The 17,888-nt window shown below is 45.9% G+C and overlaps 1 protein-coding gene across 2 annotated transcripts in view; it reads right to left on the bottom strand.

Moving 5' to 3' along the window:
* Positions 1 to 11,219: 11,219 nt before the first annotated feature.
* LOC102565877 (protein spire homolog 1) overlaps positions 11,220 to 17,888 on the bottom strand; it is a 43,231-nt gene continuing 36,562 nt past the window's right edge. The window contains exon 16 of one of the 2 annotated variants that reach the window (XM_059720462.1): positions 11,220 to 11,578. In XM_059720462.1, coding sequence (XP_059576445.1) covers positions 11,479 to 11,578 — 100 coding nt within the window. In that variant the 3' untranslated portion in view covers positions 11,220 to 11,478. Of the gene's footprint in view, positions 11,579 to 17,383; positions 17,790 to 17,888 lie in introns of those variants that run through there. The other variant, XM_019476108.2, reaches the window with a different exon arrangement.

Below are 17,888 nucleotides of genomic sequence, written 5' to 3'. Positions count from 1 at the left end.
GAATATGTGTCCATTTGCTTGGCTGCTTCCGCTCACCCCTTTTTACATGTTCCAGACTTTGGCCTTAACTCTACGGAGTGGGACTGATTCTCAGCGTTTTGCCCACTGAGGCTCAGTGTGTGTGTATGTTTCTCAATGTTCTTTTCCAATGCGGATTCTTTTTCATCCCTTGCCAGCCATTTTCTGGATGGAATTGGTTTTCCCCCCTTTCCTATTTTTGCCATAATGTAAGCATGGATTTGAAAATGATCTGTGTAACTAGGATTTAATAAGCTTACTGACATCATAGGCAGCCAGGACAAAGATGAGAACAGAATCCCAGCCCTCCTCTTCTTCTTTAATAACATGATTTAAAAAAATAACCTTACAAACTATTGCTGGACAAATCTATTCATTTTCAGCTGCCTGTTTGAAGATGGCTTCTAAGGCCCTGAAGGGTCTCCTCAGCACATGCACATAAACACACCATGTCCTTTAGTGGTTTACTGCTTTCTTACCTCATCTCCATAGGGACAATAGGTAAAATCCTAGTGCTGCTGAACTCACTGAGTGTTTCTATTCATTTTAATGCTCTAGGATTTCCTCCCAGGATGCTGAGCCTCAGTAGCAAACTCAGGTGACTGTCTCAGGTTGCATTTATCCCAGCTAACTCATGTCTCATAGCACCTAGTGATGCATACTGCTCTTGCTCCCATCCCAGGCCCCCTAGGAATAACTTTTTCTTTCCCCTTCTTTGATCTGTGACATGGATTCCAATGCCACAGCCCTGGGCTATAACTGGGGAGCACTGAATTGGTGACAGTGTGGAGAAAATGCAATGGCCTTTTACTGTGCAAACTGCACGGGCCCAATTACATCATCAGTGTAGGCAGAGAGCTGAATTAACCTAAATTGAACAGAAGAATGGCTCACAAAGTACAGAGCATCTGCAACCCTTACCAAGCGCTAGTTTGAGTATGAGCTTCTACTTAGGAGAGACTGAGGACTGGAAGAGCAGGGGCTGCTGCAAAGCAGGAGTGCAGGACACTGGCAGAGCTGTGTGGGGGTGGCAGAGGGGGTAAAGGAACCTTTCACAGGATATGCCTGAACTATACCTGGATCTACAGTAAAGGTAAAAGGGACTTTCATTTTCCTGACAAAATGTTGACTCTCCAAAATGAAACAAATTGTGACATAATTTCCTGTGAACAGAGTTGTGATGGAGCCCAAACCACTGGTGGAAAAGATATATTTGATTTATTAGAAACTGAAAAGGGAATGATTTCATCTAGTAGCCAATAGTTCTTGGAAAGACAGTCAGTAGCTTCTGAGGAGAAACCCTTTAACATACAAACAAATTTAGGGTGAAAGCAATTTTGGCATTAAAGGAGAATACTGTCCAGAAGCTATAGAACTAGTTTTCTCTCTCGCCTCCCCGCTCCCCCCCCCCCCCCCCACTGTGTAGAGGAAACGTTAATGAAATATGGCAGACAAAGGCTATTTTTCTGGGAAAAGGGACAGAAATTATTTCATTTCCCAAGACACAACACCTGAGCAAATATTATGCAAGGAGACCATGGACCATGGCTCCATGGCTAACAGAGGAATCTTATCCTGACTTTAAAGACAGGCAGGAGTATTCATTAGGGACTGATTTCAAAAAGACTTTGGTCCCCAGCAGCTCCTTCTGAGAATAACCAATGTGACGAGTTCATTTACGTACCCAAATGGAGGCTGATGGCTTCTGAAAATGTAGTTAGCACAGGTCTCTGAAGCAGACCACTGAGTGCTAACTCAGAGGTGAACCTATGGGATGCTTTGATGCTATGAGGCTGGCAAGCAATTTGGCAGCCAAAAAGGAAAGGGTTATACTGATACATATTACTTATTACCCAGGCATGCCCTAGAAAAACTTTCTACCCTTTGCTTTTGAGAGAGTATGTTTGTTCATTCTGTTTTCCAATAAACCAGACACTAGGCTTAGGCTGCCTTGGGGAAGATGGGGAAAAGAGCTTTATACTCTGGTGCAAGGCAGAATAAATATAAGCTACTTGTTTTCAAGCCCTTTCCCAGCCTGTCCTCAGCCTCTTACTCACTATCAAAACATCAGCAGCGATGTAGACTCCATTGTCCATTTGCTGCATTTTCCAGTAAGTGCCAGGGTACCTTCTCCCATTCTGTCCCTCACACTTGGGTAAAGCTCTCTAAACCTCTGCAAAGCCATCTCGTTAACCTTCAAAGCCTTCCTGCAAGCTCCTTTTAACCATGACATCTACAAAAAGTTAGACAAGAGTTCAGCTGCTGGTGTGCTGTGACCATGGTCTGTCATGCCAACTAGATTGGGTTGCTCTCTCTTGTCCTCCCCCATCTGTCTGAATCCATCTGTTTTTTCCTTCCTTATACTTGGCTTATAAGTTCTTTGGGGCAAGGACCCTCCTTTGTTCTGCCTAGGGTGGGTCCTGGCTCAAGACCAGGGCTTGGAAGCACAGCCACAGTTTAAACAACGGGCACTAATAGTAATGTTTGAGGCCAGTAACATAAATAGTGACCATAGGGTGATGGGTATCATGGTCTGAAGGTAATGATGATTACAAATGTCTTAGGCCTGAGTCACCACTGTGTTACTCCAGTTTCACATCTCATCAGGCCCTTAGCTCTATGTGCCTCTATAAATATACATTTCATCCTTACTAGTGTGCAACTGCAGAGCAACCAGAATGCCAAAGAGTTTCATGTACAGCCCAAGCGCTAAGTTTTGACAGTGCTCACAACCCATATTCAGAGCCCAACCTGCATCCTTGCATCCAGGCATTTGAGAACCTTGGAAACGTTCCCAATTTTATTTTGGGCCAGCAAACATTGTACCAGTACAACCTGTTGATGTGATGATGGTGGCATATCTTTTAGACAGAAGGCTGCTCCTTGTTCATTTGTGACATTGGCATATTGAATAGCACTGCAATGAGGTACAATATTGCAACCTAAGACACACGAATCAACACCCCACTTTTAACAAGATCTGAAGGGAAGGAAAAAGTCACTACAATTATGTAACAGGCCTTCTGTCTTTGGTGATTTGAACTGAATAGCAAAATAAGTTATCAGTTCTTGGTACCTCTGTGGTGTTATATACATAGTAAAGATCAATATGCCGGTTCCAATAGGTACAACACACACTTTAAAAATCCTGCGCAGAATCCTAGCCCTGGCATATTTGACTTCTGTAGCATCTATTCTGAACAGCAGAAGATTCAAGGCTAGGTCCCTGGCTCATATAAATTGGCATTGCTCCATTCAAAGTCACTATGGCAATCTGTGTTAGCTAAGCAGCCTGGCTCCATACACCCAGGCACTTCAAGCTAAATAGTCTCTGGAGCCAGATTTTCTTCAAAAGTTCCCTTATCCTTTCTGATGATAAAGGATCATTCATTCTATGGAGGAATAAGCCTGTACAGTAGTCATATATTCTTGCTTCTTATGACTAATTATTATTTTGTATTGCACTTGCTTAGAGGAATCCCACTTACAAACCAGGACTGTATTGTACTAGGCATTGTGCAGAGGTAAGCCTTTTTTGTTCTTTTCATTCTTGGCTAAATCATTGCATTTAATTTAATTGTCTTCTACTGACTGCTTGTCAGGACACCTGAGTCACAAGTACTGAGGGAGTGAGAGACACATCACACACAGGAGACAAACTGACGTGGCCTAGATCGCCTGCGGGCATAAAGCGATATAGAAGTTCAATGGGGTTACAGTGCTTTACACCAGGAGGGGAATTTGGCTTGGCAAATCCTTGTCAAGAGCTCTTGTCTTACAGGCTTCATCCAGAACATATGGAACACTGATGCAACCCCCCATTCTACATTTGGCACAAGTGCTGCAGGCTTTGTTAATGCACAACGTGATTTGTTATTTTGGAATTGTGTCGGGTCCTGTCTTCTCCAGGGAGATCCAGGGAGATAGACGTTCTCCCTGCTTAAGAATGAGCGATGTAAACAAATAAGTGCCGTCCAACTCTAATGCAGCCAGGGGGAAATGACAAATGGCTTCTTAGTGGCCAAAGCAACCCCTTTGTAAGGCATCAGAGAATCATTTCCTGGTTACTGTAGCTTTCAGATACATTGATCCAACTTTTGCCCAAAATAAAGATGTGGCAAGTGATATATTGGCCATTCTGCTTCAGTGACTGACCGCTTGAGAACAAGAATGCACATCTGAGAGGCTCCACACAGGGGCCTGAAGAGCTTGGCTATATTTTCTTCCACTTAAAATTTGAAGAGGTGAATAGCTGGTGCAAGCTGGAAGGAGATTAATGGCTTTGAAATCTCCCGGGCCCTCTCCCTCTGTGGGACAGCTTCAGGCCTGACCTTGCCCTCCCTGCCCTGTAAGTGACCTCCACCCTGACCTTGGGAGGACCACCCTCTCCATGGGTAAGAGATGTCTAGGGAATGAGGAGTGGGAGCTTAGGTCAAGACTTTTTTTGGGTGGGGAGGCAGGGAGTGGAGGTGGGAGTAGTGCCTTGGTGTTCTTTCCATGCTTGGTTATTATCTGCACAGTAGCTTTATGGCAAAGATTTCTCTTGCTCTGGAGTATGCTGAGACTGGCCAATTCATTACACTTCAGTTGAGGCTGGAAGCAAGCAATGCCCCTGCTTTTACATGGAGTCTCCATCTTCATTCTACTCTAGGTATTGTGGGAAAGATCAGACAATGTCTCAGGAAGAATGGGTAAAGTGTCTTTCATCCTGGGGGTTGATTACATCAAGGCTCAAAGCAATATAAGCACAGACCCTAATATTTAAACAGCAAAGCTAAACTCTCTTTTGCAGCTCTCTCTTTCTCTCTGTCCTGGTGCTGAGGAAACCATTGCTTTTCTTGTAAATGGCCTCTCCTCCTCTCTTGCTTCCAAAAACCAGCCATCTTTCCCTGCCCTGTTTCTATGAAACAAGGTTTGTGACCTCTGGGAGAAATATTGTCTCATAAAAACCGCACAGAGTAAAACACCAAAAAGGCCTGCAACCACTCCGTGCTGGCCTGCAGGTGGGCTGACCAGAACATCTGAGATAAGCAGACATCCAACCTACTGCTTCTAGTGACAGCATCTACGCAGGAAGACTCAACTTTCCAGTACTCTGGTTGGATGCGAATCAGTGCCCAGGGAGATGCTATCTGGCTGAAGAATAAGAACAAGGTCCTTATTGCTTCTGGTCATTAAAGATCCCACAGCAACCCGTACAAGACTAAGTTAATACCTCAAATCACTCAAATTTGGGCCACTAAACATATCCCATACTCCTTTGAGGCAGAGCAATTTTTAAGTCAATCCAAGAAAGCATGTAGATTTTACAGCAGTAGGAAAACTTTTGCTAAACAGTAAGTTAGTCCCATGTTTAACTATACTGGTGCTACTGGCCCACTCTAATATTTGCACTGTGCCTATGAAAAATTCCCTTTAGTTAAAGTCAGTGTGCGTATTAGGCCTGTGCGAGTCGGTAGCGATCTGATCTAGCTTCGGATCTGGCCGCTTCAGATGACAGTGATCCAATCCGGAGCTCTGGACCTCAATCTGGCCAAAGCAGCTCCGAGGCTTTGGAGCCGCCTTGGAGATCCAGCCATAGGGTATAATGGGGGAATCAATGAAATATCTTAACTTCGTTGTTTTTTGTCCAGTTTGTATGAAACTTGTAGGGATAGTAGCCTCTGCTGAGAGCATGAAACCTGCCAAGTTTCAAGAAGATTGGTGCAGGGGTTTGGGGGGAACTGTACCCCATGTCACAGCTGTGTGTCACACCACAGGGGGGTGAAAACTGCAGGGCTGGTAGCTCTTACTGAGGCCACAAAGCCTGCCAAGTTTCAAGGAGATCGGTGCAGGGGCTTGGGGGAACCTGCACCTCAAGCTGCGGACAAGCAAAACTCGTGCCATGGGTGACACTGTGTGTGTTAAGGCGCAGCAGGATGAAAGCTGCAGGGATGGTGGCCCCTGCTGAGGCCACGATGCCTGCCAGCTGTCGAGGAGATCAGTGCAGGGAGGTTCTGGGGCCCTGCTGATGGACAAAACTCGTGCCATGGGTGCTTGTGGGACTGACTGTGTCTGTCTTGGGGCAGTTGATTGTCTTCTTTCCTCTCCTTAGCCTGGTTTTGTAGGTGCTAATTGATGGCAATTAACTGGCTACATTAGCTAGGTCCTGTGGATTGAGCTGGTCCCTGAGTGAATCATGATTGATTGGTAACTGGTAACACAGCACCTTAGCAGCCAGGCCTGCAGTAGTGTCTCCCATGGCCCAAGACAGACACAGTCAGTCCCACAAGCAGCCATGGCATGAGTTTTGTCTGTCAGCAGCTAGGGGTGCAGGGCCCCAGAACCCCCCTGCACCGATCTCCTCGACAGTTGTCAGGCGTTGTGGCCACAGCAGGGGCCACCATCCCTGCAGCTCTCACCCCACTGCACCTTAACACACACAGGGTCACCCATAGCATGAGTTTTGCTTGTCACAGAATCATAGAAAATTAGGTTTGGAAGGGACCTCAGGAGACCATCTAGTCCAACCCCTGCTCAAAGCAGGACTATCCCCAACATATCATCCCAGCCAAGGCTTTGTTTACCCATGTCTTAAAGACCTCTAAGGATGGAGATTCTGCCACCTCTCAGGGTAGCCTGTCCCAGTGCTTTACTACCCTCGTAGTGAAAGAGTTTTAACTGATACTTAACCTAAACTTCCTTTGTTGCAACTTGAGACCATTGCTCTTTGTTCTGTCTTCTGCTACTACTGAGAACAGCCTAGATCTATCCTCTTTGAAACCACTCTTCAAGTAGTTGAAGGCTGCTATTAAATCCCCCCTCAGTCTTCTCTTCTGCAGACTAAATAAGCCAAGTTCTCTCAGTCTCTCCTCAGAAGTCATGTGCACCAAACCCCAAACCATTTTTACTGCCCTCCACTGGATTCTCTTCAATTTGTTCACATCCTTTCTGTAGTGGGAAGCCCAAATCTGGACATAATACTCCAGATGGCTTATAGGCATTACTTTTTTTTCAAGGTTTAATCCAGCCTACAGCTGTCACTGTATACACATGGATGTCTGTAGTCTAAATTAAAATTGACTCCAGTCTGAATTAACTAATCCTTGTTGAATGAGGATTAAAGATAACACAGACTAGGGCAGTCTAAACTAGGCAATTGAAACTACATTAATTAACATATATATATATGGTAAATATCTAAGGCTTGCTGTTGCTCGTGCCCACCACCAGGTGTCCAGCACCTCCTGCTGGCTCTGCTGCAGAAGTGCAGAAATGCATGGAAACCTCCCTGATTGCCAGGGATCAGGGTTTTCCATTTCCTATGGAAAAATGGAGAAAACCATGGATTCCCTGTTTTTATCGGAGAAAATACGGATTTCCCTTTTTAGCAGAGAAATCTGCGGATTCTCCGCTTTTGCAAAGAGCTCTTGCAGGATGGCACAGCTCTAGTCTGCAAGACCCAATTGCAGAAAGGACGAGAAATCCCCAGCCCTATCCAGAGGGGGAAAGGGAAGGGCCTGAGCCTCTGAGGCAGCCAAGGCTGGGCTAAGGCTCAGACTCGCCCTTCGCTCAAGCCATATTATCATGCCATAAATTGGCTTTCATAAGTGGCCAGGTTACTATTTATGGTGTGATTAACATCTTAATCATGTCCTAAATGTAACATGGGCCAGGGCTTTCAATGTGCTGCTTTGGACTCCAAAGCTTCTCCGGATCTGAAGCTCTGTCCGAAGCCTCGCACAGCCCTAGTGCATATGACTGAAGTTCTAGTCCTAAAATCCTTTGCACTGGTTCTAATAAATATGTGATGGGTCACTGGAGTGGATATTTTGTCCAAGTGTAGAATGACAGATGTAGACAGTCTCTCATTTTGGAGAATGGGATCCACAAGCCCACTCTAGACTCTAAATGTAGGGGAGCAATTTTAAAATGGAAGCAGATCTAAAATTTGTGTGCATCTATGATAAAGCTGATAAAGTGTAAAATCAAACAGATGCAAACAAATTCATAGGAACACTAGTGGTGTTCAAGTTTAGGATGCCCATTACAACCCACTGGTGTTTCATTATACAACACACTACATCTTAAGGCTGGCTATATAGTTCGGACAAAAGCAATCATTGGTAAGAGCAAAAAATTCCTGTGTTATACTTCCTGCTCTGCTAACAGGGAGTTAGACAAGTTACTTAGGGCCCTGGCCCATGTTACATTTAGGACTTGATTAAGATGTTGATCACACCATAAATAGTAACCTGGCCACATATGAAAGCCAATTTATGGCATGATAATATAGCAAACGCACCACAAGCTAACATTTTCTTTGTGGTGGGATCAGCTGTGCAAGGATGTGCCCTGGATTGGGCCCCTGTCAATCCTGGGGCTTCAGGGCCCTGGTTCTGTGAGACAATGGCTCTGGGTGCCTGGCTCTGATTCAGGGCACACATCCACAGATGTGGAGCGGGAAACCCCATGGGCTGTTGTTCTGCAGGAGCAGGCCCCTGGAGCCCTGGGACTGCCTGCCCAGGATGGCTGCAGAGCATGGACAGCTCCAAGCTACCTGCCATCTAATGCCTCAAGCAACGAGATATCCTCCACAAGAAGATGACACAAGGTATCCATTGTCATACTAGGAACTGTGACACTCACAAGTTTGGGCATTTGTGATGTGACAAGCAGCAAGGACATCTGATTATTTGGGTTGCGTGTGCCATAAAAATGTTAATGGACAGCCATCCAAGGGCGACATCTGTCTGCAGCCAAAGATATTCCACGTATAACATGTAATAAGTTTGCAGCTTGCCTTCAGTGGGATGTGTGGCATGTCAAGGCTGAAGCATGACGGATCCTGATGCTCAGCTGAGCTTAGGGACCTGGCAGGGAGTAACCCCAGGGTCCAGGACACCATTGCCCCCTACCTAATCAGACTAGGGGCAGCACTGGGTCCTGGACCCAGCACCTTTCTTGGCCAGTATGCCTAGTCATCCCCAACTCCTCACAAAATAGAAGCAGCATAGAGTGTGTTTTGAAGACTAAAGTACTTGTTTCCCTTCATAATGTGTCCTCACCTTGGGAAAGCCACTGGGGGCTGACAGCTCAAGTGTATTTGCTGCTTTCAGCTGTGGCAACATTGCACAGATTTCCCACAAAATCTTCATGTTCAATGTTACTGAAAGCAAGGTTGCCCCCTTATCTTTGCCAGACTCAGGAAAAGATAAATATGGGTGTGTTGGCATTAAACCAAACAGACTGAAGGTCAAATCTAAGAATTTCAGAAATCTTGTTAGAGTTCTCAATTATTTGCCCGAGCCAGGAAAACTTGCATAGCTGGGAAGGGAAGATTGTAGCAAAAATGTTTTTTAGAGCAAAAGACCACTGGCATTCTTGCCCTCCCAAATGGAAGTACTCATATCCTCAGCTGAAAGCAGCAAATGCACTTGAGCTGTCAGCTTAAGACGAAGATGCATCACGAAGGACAACAAACACTTTGGCCTTCTAGGCACAATTTATACCTCTTCTATTTTCTGAGGGATGATGGGCATGCTAGGCAAGGACAGTATACTGTCCAGATGTACCAGTCTTCCCCTGCAACCTCTGTTGTTGAGAAAGAACCAAGAGAGGAGGCGCTTGGTTAGCTTCCATTGTAGTTTTGAAGGCAGTGGATACCCTCAGTGTGTAAATCCTGTTTCAATGCCAGAGGCTGCTAAAAATCACACAATGGTGAATAGGTTACATTTTTCTTATGATACTTTTTTCTCTTTCTCTCTCATACATGTGAGCACACACACAGGTCAAATGACCAGTTTTTAAAGTTTGAGGCTTCCTGATTCATGCCATTAGCTTGTGAAATACAGAATGGTCACTCAACTCAGAATAACCATGTCAATGTCTATGAAAGATGACCTCTCCCACTTCTACAACATTGCAAGGATAGCAGCGGCTTCCCTCCAGAATGTATACCACATGTAACGTTGAGTCCCCATAGACAGGCAGGAGTCATGGGCATGCCTTGATGACAGAGTTACACTGCCTGAGCTGAAAACCTCACTAGGGAGTGGGAATAAGGGAGGGAGGATATCACCTGTGACACACTGGATACTGACTGCTGAAGAAGAATTTATTCTCACACTAAAAACAGCTATACCATCTGAGAAAGTTTTCCAACCCTCTTCTTTCAGTAGTGGATCCTTGACACATGCAGGCTTACAAACATGAGTGAGAAAGCTAGTAACAAGGCATGATCCCTGCCAAGGAATGATGCTGTTGATCTGCTGAGCAGGACCTAAGGAGCAGAGGGTGAAGGTGCCAAAGACACTGTGTTCAGTTTAAGTCTCTGGCAAGAGAAAGAAAAAAAAAGCAACTTGCTATTTTTTAAACAATCTAAATGCTTTTAAGGAAGTCAGATTGACAAATACTTATGGAAGGATCTGTTAAGACACATGGAAGGATATCAGCAGATAATCTACAAGGGAGCAACTATAGAAAGGGGAGGACATATCCCTTTTGTCCCTAAAAATATTTGAAGTGGAGGAAAACTGGAATTTGGCTTGAGGTCTTCATATAGGAAGGCAGATGGCTCTGACTCTGGTCAGCGTGAGACCAGAACTCTACCTGTCCACAGGCTGCTGTTCACTTGAGGCCAGGAAGACATGCACTCACATAGGCACATTTCATCCCACAGGATTCATTGCCAGATTTCTGTGCGCCCACACACTGCTCCATCCAGGACAAAAAGCAACCCACCATGGCACTGCCTTTTAAAACAGAGCTTTGCAACTGCAAGGTTCTACTTGTTCTGGGTGATTATTCTCTGCCTCAGGGCAGTAGATATAATTCCCAAGGTCAAAGGGAGCAATACCACTATCACTAAATAGGTCAATGATGCTCAACTGGGGCTGTTGGGTATGTAAAAACCTACATACGATTTGTGAGAGAAACCCAGAGATTTAAAATAGGAATCCAGAGCGCCAAAACTGTTTTGGTCTGTTGTGGTCTTTCTGAATTCTTTGCAACAGAAAGATTGCTATATAATTTTTCTGTAGTCAAGCATCAAGTGAAAAAACTGGCATTTTCTGAATCTAACAAGGGATGGTTTGAGTTTTAAAAAGGTTAAGAACCACCCAGCTAGTTAGGTACTAACTAGAAGTTTGTTCTCAGAAAAGAGACAAATTATGGCCTTTTGCTGCCCTCTGCTGGAAGACTGAAAATATTGTGCAGTTGTACTGTTTGGCTAGGAACAGAAATTACACATAAACCATTACAAGTGATCAGAAACTGGTTTAAATCTGTAACACAACAGAAATCCAGTACACAAAAACTGCTTTCAAAATGGACAAAACCAGTTTAAAATAAATCTGGATGGATCAGAATTAACTGATTTAGGTTGAATCTGTTTGTTGAACTTCTGTCCCAGATCCTGTCCAGATTCAAGTTAATTCACAGTTCCTCATCATCCCAGGATGCTTTGGCCCAAGATGCAGGCTAGATTGGGCACAAGCTGTCTGCTCCAGCCAAGCAGGGAGGGGTGCTATAGCATGCCCTGGCTTCTGGCCTGGGCCACTGCAGGCATGTGGTTGCATTTCTGGAATGAAAAGTGAATGTCTGTTCACTTGCTTATCAGTTCAATCTATTCAGTTTAGACTAACCTGCAAAGACTGACTTGAATCATCCTCAGGCTTTTTGACTGTCTATACTTAGCCCTTGAGCATACACACACTCGGTAAAGGAGAGCTGGCCTCCATGTACAACAGTAGGTGAAGTCATTAAAGTCAAGTTGCTCCAGTCTGCTGTAGTAGAATATGGTGCCAGGAGGGTCTTATCCACTGTTGGCATAGCCATATAGCAGGTAAAGTGGTTGTGAGAGGTTTTCAGCCTGAGCTTGTGTTCAGCAGTTGTGTAACCAACCTCGTACTCAAATGTAGCAGGTGTGATGAGGCTGGCAATATATGGTCCATGGGTTGCATCTGGCCTGTGGAGTTGTGGGGGTGGCTTAATTAGTGTTTTGAAGTTGGGAAGATTTTAACAACATTCTGGGAGCAAGGGGCTTTGCCTATGTCAGAGCCAGGCAGCAAGGAACTAGAAGCAGCACCCATTTTGCAGTGGGCTAGGGCCGGGGAGAAACAGTAGCAGAGAAAAGCAGTGGTGGTAGCAGCACCTAGTTCAGGATATTAGCCTGCCACTGAGTGAGCCAGGTTGTTCTGGCTGGAGGCTTCAAAACATTGCTGACTGCTAATGTAGACCCACCTGAGCTAATTGAGGCTCATTTGCCTACTCACAGCAGCAAAGATGCTGCAACATACAGGCTCCAACTGCTCAGGTATCCTAGCCTTGTACAATCTTCAGAGCTGGTGCTGCTGCATCTTCCTTGCATTATTACTAAAGCTAGCTAAGATGAAGCTAGCTAGAGTGCTTCTACACAAGCAGGAGTCATTCCATGGACTACTTGACTCAAAGGCACTTTAACTCATTCATAGATTCATAGATGTTAGGGTCGGAAGGGACCTCAAAAGATCATCGAGTCCGACCCCCTGCATAGGCAGGAAAGAGTGCTGGATCTAGATGACCCCAGCTAGATGCCTATCTAACCTCCTCTTGAAGACCCCCAGGGTAGGGGAGAGCACCACCTCCCTTGGGAGTCCGTTCCAGACCTTGGCCACTCGAACTGTGAAGAAGTTCTTCCTAATGTCCAATCTAAATCTGCTCTCTGCTAGCTTGTGGCCATTATTACTTGTAACCCCTGGAGGCAACTTAGTGAATAAATCCTCACCAATTCCCTTCTGTGCCCCCGTGATGAACTTATAGGCAGCCACAAGGTCGCCTCTCAACCTTCACTTGCGGAGGCTGAAAAGGTCCAGGTTCTCTAGTCTCTCCTTGTAGGGCTTGGTCTGCAAGCCCTTAACCATATGAGTGGCCCTTCTCTGGACTCTCTCCAGGTTATCCGCATCCCTGTTGAAGTGTGGCGTCCAGAATTGCACGCAGTACTCCAACTGCGGTCTGACCAGCACCCGATAGAAGGGAAGTATCACCTCCTTGGATCTATTCGTCATGCATCTGCTGATGCACGATGAAGTGCCATTGGCTTTTCTGATGGCTTCGTCACACTGCTGACTCATGTTCATCTTGGAGTCCACTAGGACTCCAAGGTCCCTTTCCACTTCCGTGCCACCCAGCAGGTCATTCCCTAGGCTGTAGGTGTGCCGGACATTTTTCCTCCCTAGGTGCAGCACTTTGCATTTCTCCTTGTTGAATTGCATTCTGTTGTTTTCTGCCCATATGTCCAACCTGTCCAGGTCTGCTTGCAGCTGTTCCCTGCCCTCCGGCGTGTCCACTTCTCCCCATAGCTTTGTGTCATCTGCAGACTTGGACAGAGTACATTTCACTCCCTCGTCCAAGTCGCTGATGAAGACATTAAAGAGGATCAGTCCCAGGACCGAGCCCTGAGGGACCCCACTGCCCACACCCTTCCAGGTTGAAACCGACCCATCCACCACGACTCTTTGGGTGCGACCCTCTAGCCAATTCGCCACCCACCGGACTGTGTAGTCATCCAAGTCACAGCCTCTTAACTTGTTCACCAGTATGGGGTGGGATACCGTATCGAAGGCCTTCCTGAAGTCTAAGTACATGACATCCACCCCTCCTCCTGTATCTAGGCGTTTCGTAACCTGGTCATAAAAAGAGACCAGATTAGTCAGGCATGATCTGCCTGCTACGAACCCGTGCTGGTTTCCCCTCAGCATAATTTGTCCTGCTGGGCTCTCGCAAATGTGAGCCTTGATAATTTTTTCAAAGATTTTGACGAGGATGGAGGTGAGACTGACTGGCCTATAGTTGCCCGGGTCCTCCTTCCTCCCCTTCTTGAAAATGGGGACCACATTGGCCCTTTTCCAGTCCTCCGGGACTTGGCCCGTGCACCACGAGTGTTCAAATATTCCCACCAGTGGCTCTGCAATAATGTCGGCCAGTGCCTTCAGCACCCTTGGATGGAGCTCATCCGGGCCTGCCGACTTAAAGGCATCCAGTTCTTCCAAGTGACTCTGCACCATCTCAGGGTCTACGCATGGAAGTCTGGCGCCTTGCTGCTGCCTCTCTACAACCCCAGTGAGAGACTTGTCGCGCCCCTCGCTTAGGAACACTGAGGCAAAGAACTCGTTGAGGAGTTCAGCCTCGTCCCCCCTGTCTGTCACCAATTGTTTCTGCCCATTTAGCAGGGGTCCTATTCCTCCCTGGGCCTTCCTTTTACTCCCTATATATCTAAAAAACAATTTCTTGTTGTCCTTTACTTGGGATGCCATCCTCAGCTCCATGGTAGCTTTGGCCTGTCTAACTGCCTCCCTACAAGCGCGAGCAGAGGAGGTATATTCGTCTTTGGTGACTTCTCCGTTTCCACTTTTTGTGCTCCCCTTTTGACCCTTAGGCTGCCCTGGATTTCTCTGGTCAGCCAAGGAAGCCTCCTGGCCCCTTTCCCTCTTTTCCCTCGCATCGGGATCGTCTTGCTTTGTGCCTGAAGGATCATTTCCTTAAGGCACAGCCACCCTTCTTGGGCTCCCACCACTTCAAAACTCCTACTCTGCAGTGCATCTTTGACTAATCGCCTGAGTTCATTGAAATCAGCTTTCCTAAAGTCTAGCACTTTCACCCTACTAGTTACCTTACTCACTCGACGTAAGTGAGTCATTCATTACCTCGTGTTACAAAGAAGGGGCTTCACTGCAAATCAAGCTGAACAGACTGGGTCAGTTGATGTTGAAAGAAAACTAGAGGTTGTGAAGAGGCAAGATCCCCAGCCTGAGCACTTTTGTTCATTACAGCGCCTTGTTTGAGTGGTTGGCTAAGTCTCTCTCTCACTGACCCCAAGCAAAGGGATCTCTTTCCATCATTATCTTTGATGGACTGTTCTTCAGATTAATATTCTGACATCAGACATGTTAATCCCTCCCCCACAAAAAAACTAAAATCAAATAATCTATCACTGGCTAGTTATGACCTGCTGTACTCCCATGCTTTCAGCCCTTTTTTCACATGCAACTACTTGGGTCACAGTTAGGATGGCCAAATATCCTGGATTGGCCAGGACAGTCTTGGATTTCAAAGGCTGTCTCAGCACGCTGGCCATTGGAAAAAATTGAAGCAAAAGCCCTCGATTGGCCCACACATATGGCTCCTGAATCTAGAGCTGCACACATGCAAGTGGATTTGTATCCACCTAGACTTTTGCTTCAGTTTTCTCCAGGGAGCCCAGCCAATAGGCTGCTCCTAGTCCAGACCCTGCTGAGCTGTGAACAGAGTCCCTGGCATGGTAGAGTTGGGGTCAGGGGAGGGATGTGCCTAGGGAGCCACAGGTTCGGGGCTCTGTGCGTTTGTAAGTGTCCTGTCGGACCCTGCTCCCGGGAGCGGCAGGGTTGGGGCTATGTGCGTGCATGCTGACACTCCTTAGCATCCTACCCCATCCTGGATTTCCCTCAAATTATTATGGTCATCCTAATCGTAGTTAAAGGCAGCAGGCATGTGCATATGTAGCAGGAAGTAACAACTCCCTCTAAGTTGAGGTGAGAGGGTCACTTCTTCCTCAGGGCAGAGAGCTTATTCTAACAATTCACTGAGAAACTAATGCAAACTAAAATTTAAGAAAATCTCAGGGAATGTTTTCTCTTTTCAGCAGTGCAGAAGGATTGTGCGACAATGTTTTGTGTTCTACCACTGAAGTGGCCCTAAGGTAGGGCAACCAGTCACCTGTAGAGTAGTTTGAAATCTTCTGTCATGGAGGCCCAGAAAGTGAATTTCCTCCACTGTGAACAGTTACAAAAATGTCAGTAGATTTGATTTGCACTGTGGACAGTTAGGTGAGTATAGGCTGTCACTACCCAATTCTAATGTAGAGCTGGATGACTGGGAAGTTCAAAAGTAGAGCAGAACTTTACAGCTTAAGCTTAGCTCATATGGCTCACTTGTCTTCCAAATCATCCCTAGAGAAACCAGTCATTTACCTTTCATTTCCAGCCATGATCCCATTCAGCATGAAACCCCCCTGCGAACATGTGACCACCTTTCAACATGACCCCAAGCAACACATCTTGGATAGCTAAATCAAAAATCTCTTTACACACTGAGTTGAGAAGAAATATATCTACTGTTGAACTACATTTCTTTTTACATCAGCAGGTGATCTATAAAGGACTGAGAGGACTGAAGAGAGATTCTAGAAGTCAAGTAGAGCCCTGCTCCTCCTATCCTCTCCCCTCCCCAGCATTTCAGTTTTCCCTATGCAGAAAGTTCACCCAAGTGCTCTTTGTTTTCCAGTCAAGCAAAGCAAAATATCAGAATTATTCAAGTAGAAGTGAGTGCCACAGGGGTGGGGGAAGAAGAGAAAGGTTAAACCCAGAATAAAGCAAGGTACCTAGATGAGGACAGACAGCCCAGGTGGTGATAGGGTAGAGTCACTAGGTAGTCGGAGTGAAGAGATCTATTCTGGGACCATTTGTCTAGCATCCAGAAGAACTGGCAACACCAAAAATGTTGCTTGCAAGACCAAAAAAACCCACAAAATAACAACAACATAAATCAACAGATACCAGGGCAATCAGAATGCCTGATGACCTTTGCCAGAAGTAACTAAAAATCTAGATCTACAGATAAATTCCCTGAAGTGATTTGATGTTAATTATCAGGGGCAGGGTGAGAAAGTATGCTTGGACATGACAGGGAGCCCTATTTTCCCATTAGGCCAGTGGTCTCCAAACTAAGTAGGAGATCACCTTTGGCATTTAAAAGCAACCTACAACCACCCCCTGCCCCCCACCCAGCAGGTAAGTCTATGGAGAGGGGCAGATTGAGGCAGAGGGAGAAGAAATTGTTTGGGGGCGCACCTCCCTGGCAGGTAAGTCCCACCTGACCAGGGCCCCACTCAACTTACCCCTGTTCCTGCCTCTGCAGCACTGTTCCTCACCGCAGGGGCCTCAGTCTAGCCCCCTCCCCTTCCCTCTCCCATGAACTGACCTGCTGGGCTGGGCACTCAGTCCCCCATCCCAGCCTTGGATAGACTCCAAGAGGCTCCGAGATCTACTGGAGGATCAAGATCCACTGGCTGGCGATCACTGCCTTAGGCCATAGAACTTTAGGTTTGAAACCTGCCCCCCTGCACATTTCTTCACTCTTGGATAAGGGGGTGGATGTCTGTGTATCAGTGCCTATGGTCACTGGCATTACAGCATGTGTGAGGAAGGATGAGATGTTAGAGGCATGGAAGTGCTTCAACATTTATTTCTATATATATATATATATATATATATATATATATATATATATATATATATATATATATATATATATATATATATATATATAAAAATGCAGGATAGATCTAAAAGCCACAATGTTTAACAATTACTTCATTAGAAGTAAATAGTAACTCTGCCTCCTGGTTAGACTAACTAGGAGGGAGACTTTTATTCAGGATGTTATGTTAACGGACACAAAGTTGTTGGGTTTTTTTGGGGGGAGGGGGCGGTGGGGGGGGAGGGTTGTTTGTTTTTACATTGTCACAAGGTACAGAACAAAAAAAAAAAAAAAAAAAAATTGGAGAGGAGAGGAGATGCACATGACAGAATCATTCCAGTGCAGCCCATGACCAGGATCTTTTCCTGGGAGGGGTACACTGCTGCTGACAGGAAGTGACATGCAACAGGTACCGCTCACATTTGGTACAGATGTCCATAGAAGGCCAGTCCACCATGGTGGTCTTGCGACGGGTAAGATGCTGTGCTGTGCACCAAGGTTCAAACACAAGTGGTACTCTGAAAGTTACCAAAAACAGGGCCAGATGTCAGGTAAGAGGAACATTGCTCTGCCAACCCCTCTCTCGTGTGGTCCAGCACCACTTTGTGCTTTAATTT

The sequence above is a fragment of the Alligator mississippiensis genome, chromosome 1, assembly GCF_030867095.1.
Source record: "Alligator mississippiensis isolate rAllMis1 chromosome 1, rAllMis1, whole genome shotgun sequence".
Taxonomy (NCBI): domain Eukaryota; kingdom Metazoa; phylum Chordata; order Crocodylia; family Alligatoridae; genus Alligator; species Alligator mississippiensis.
Note: the sequence above shows the minus strand (reverse complement) of the source record. Positions and strands in the feature narration are given on the sequence as shown.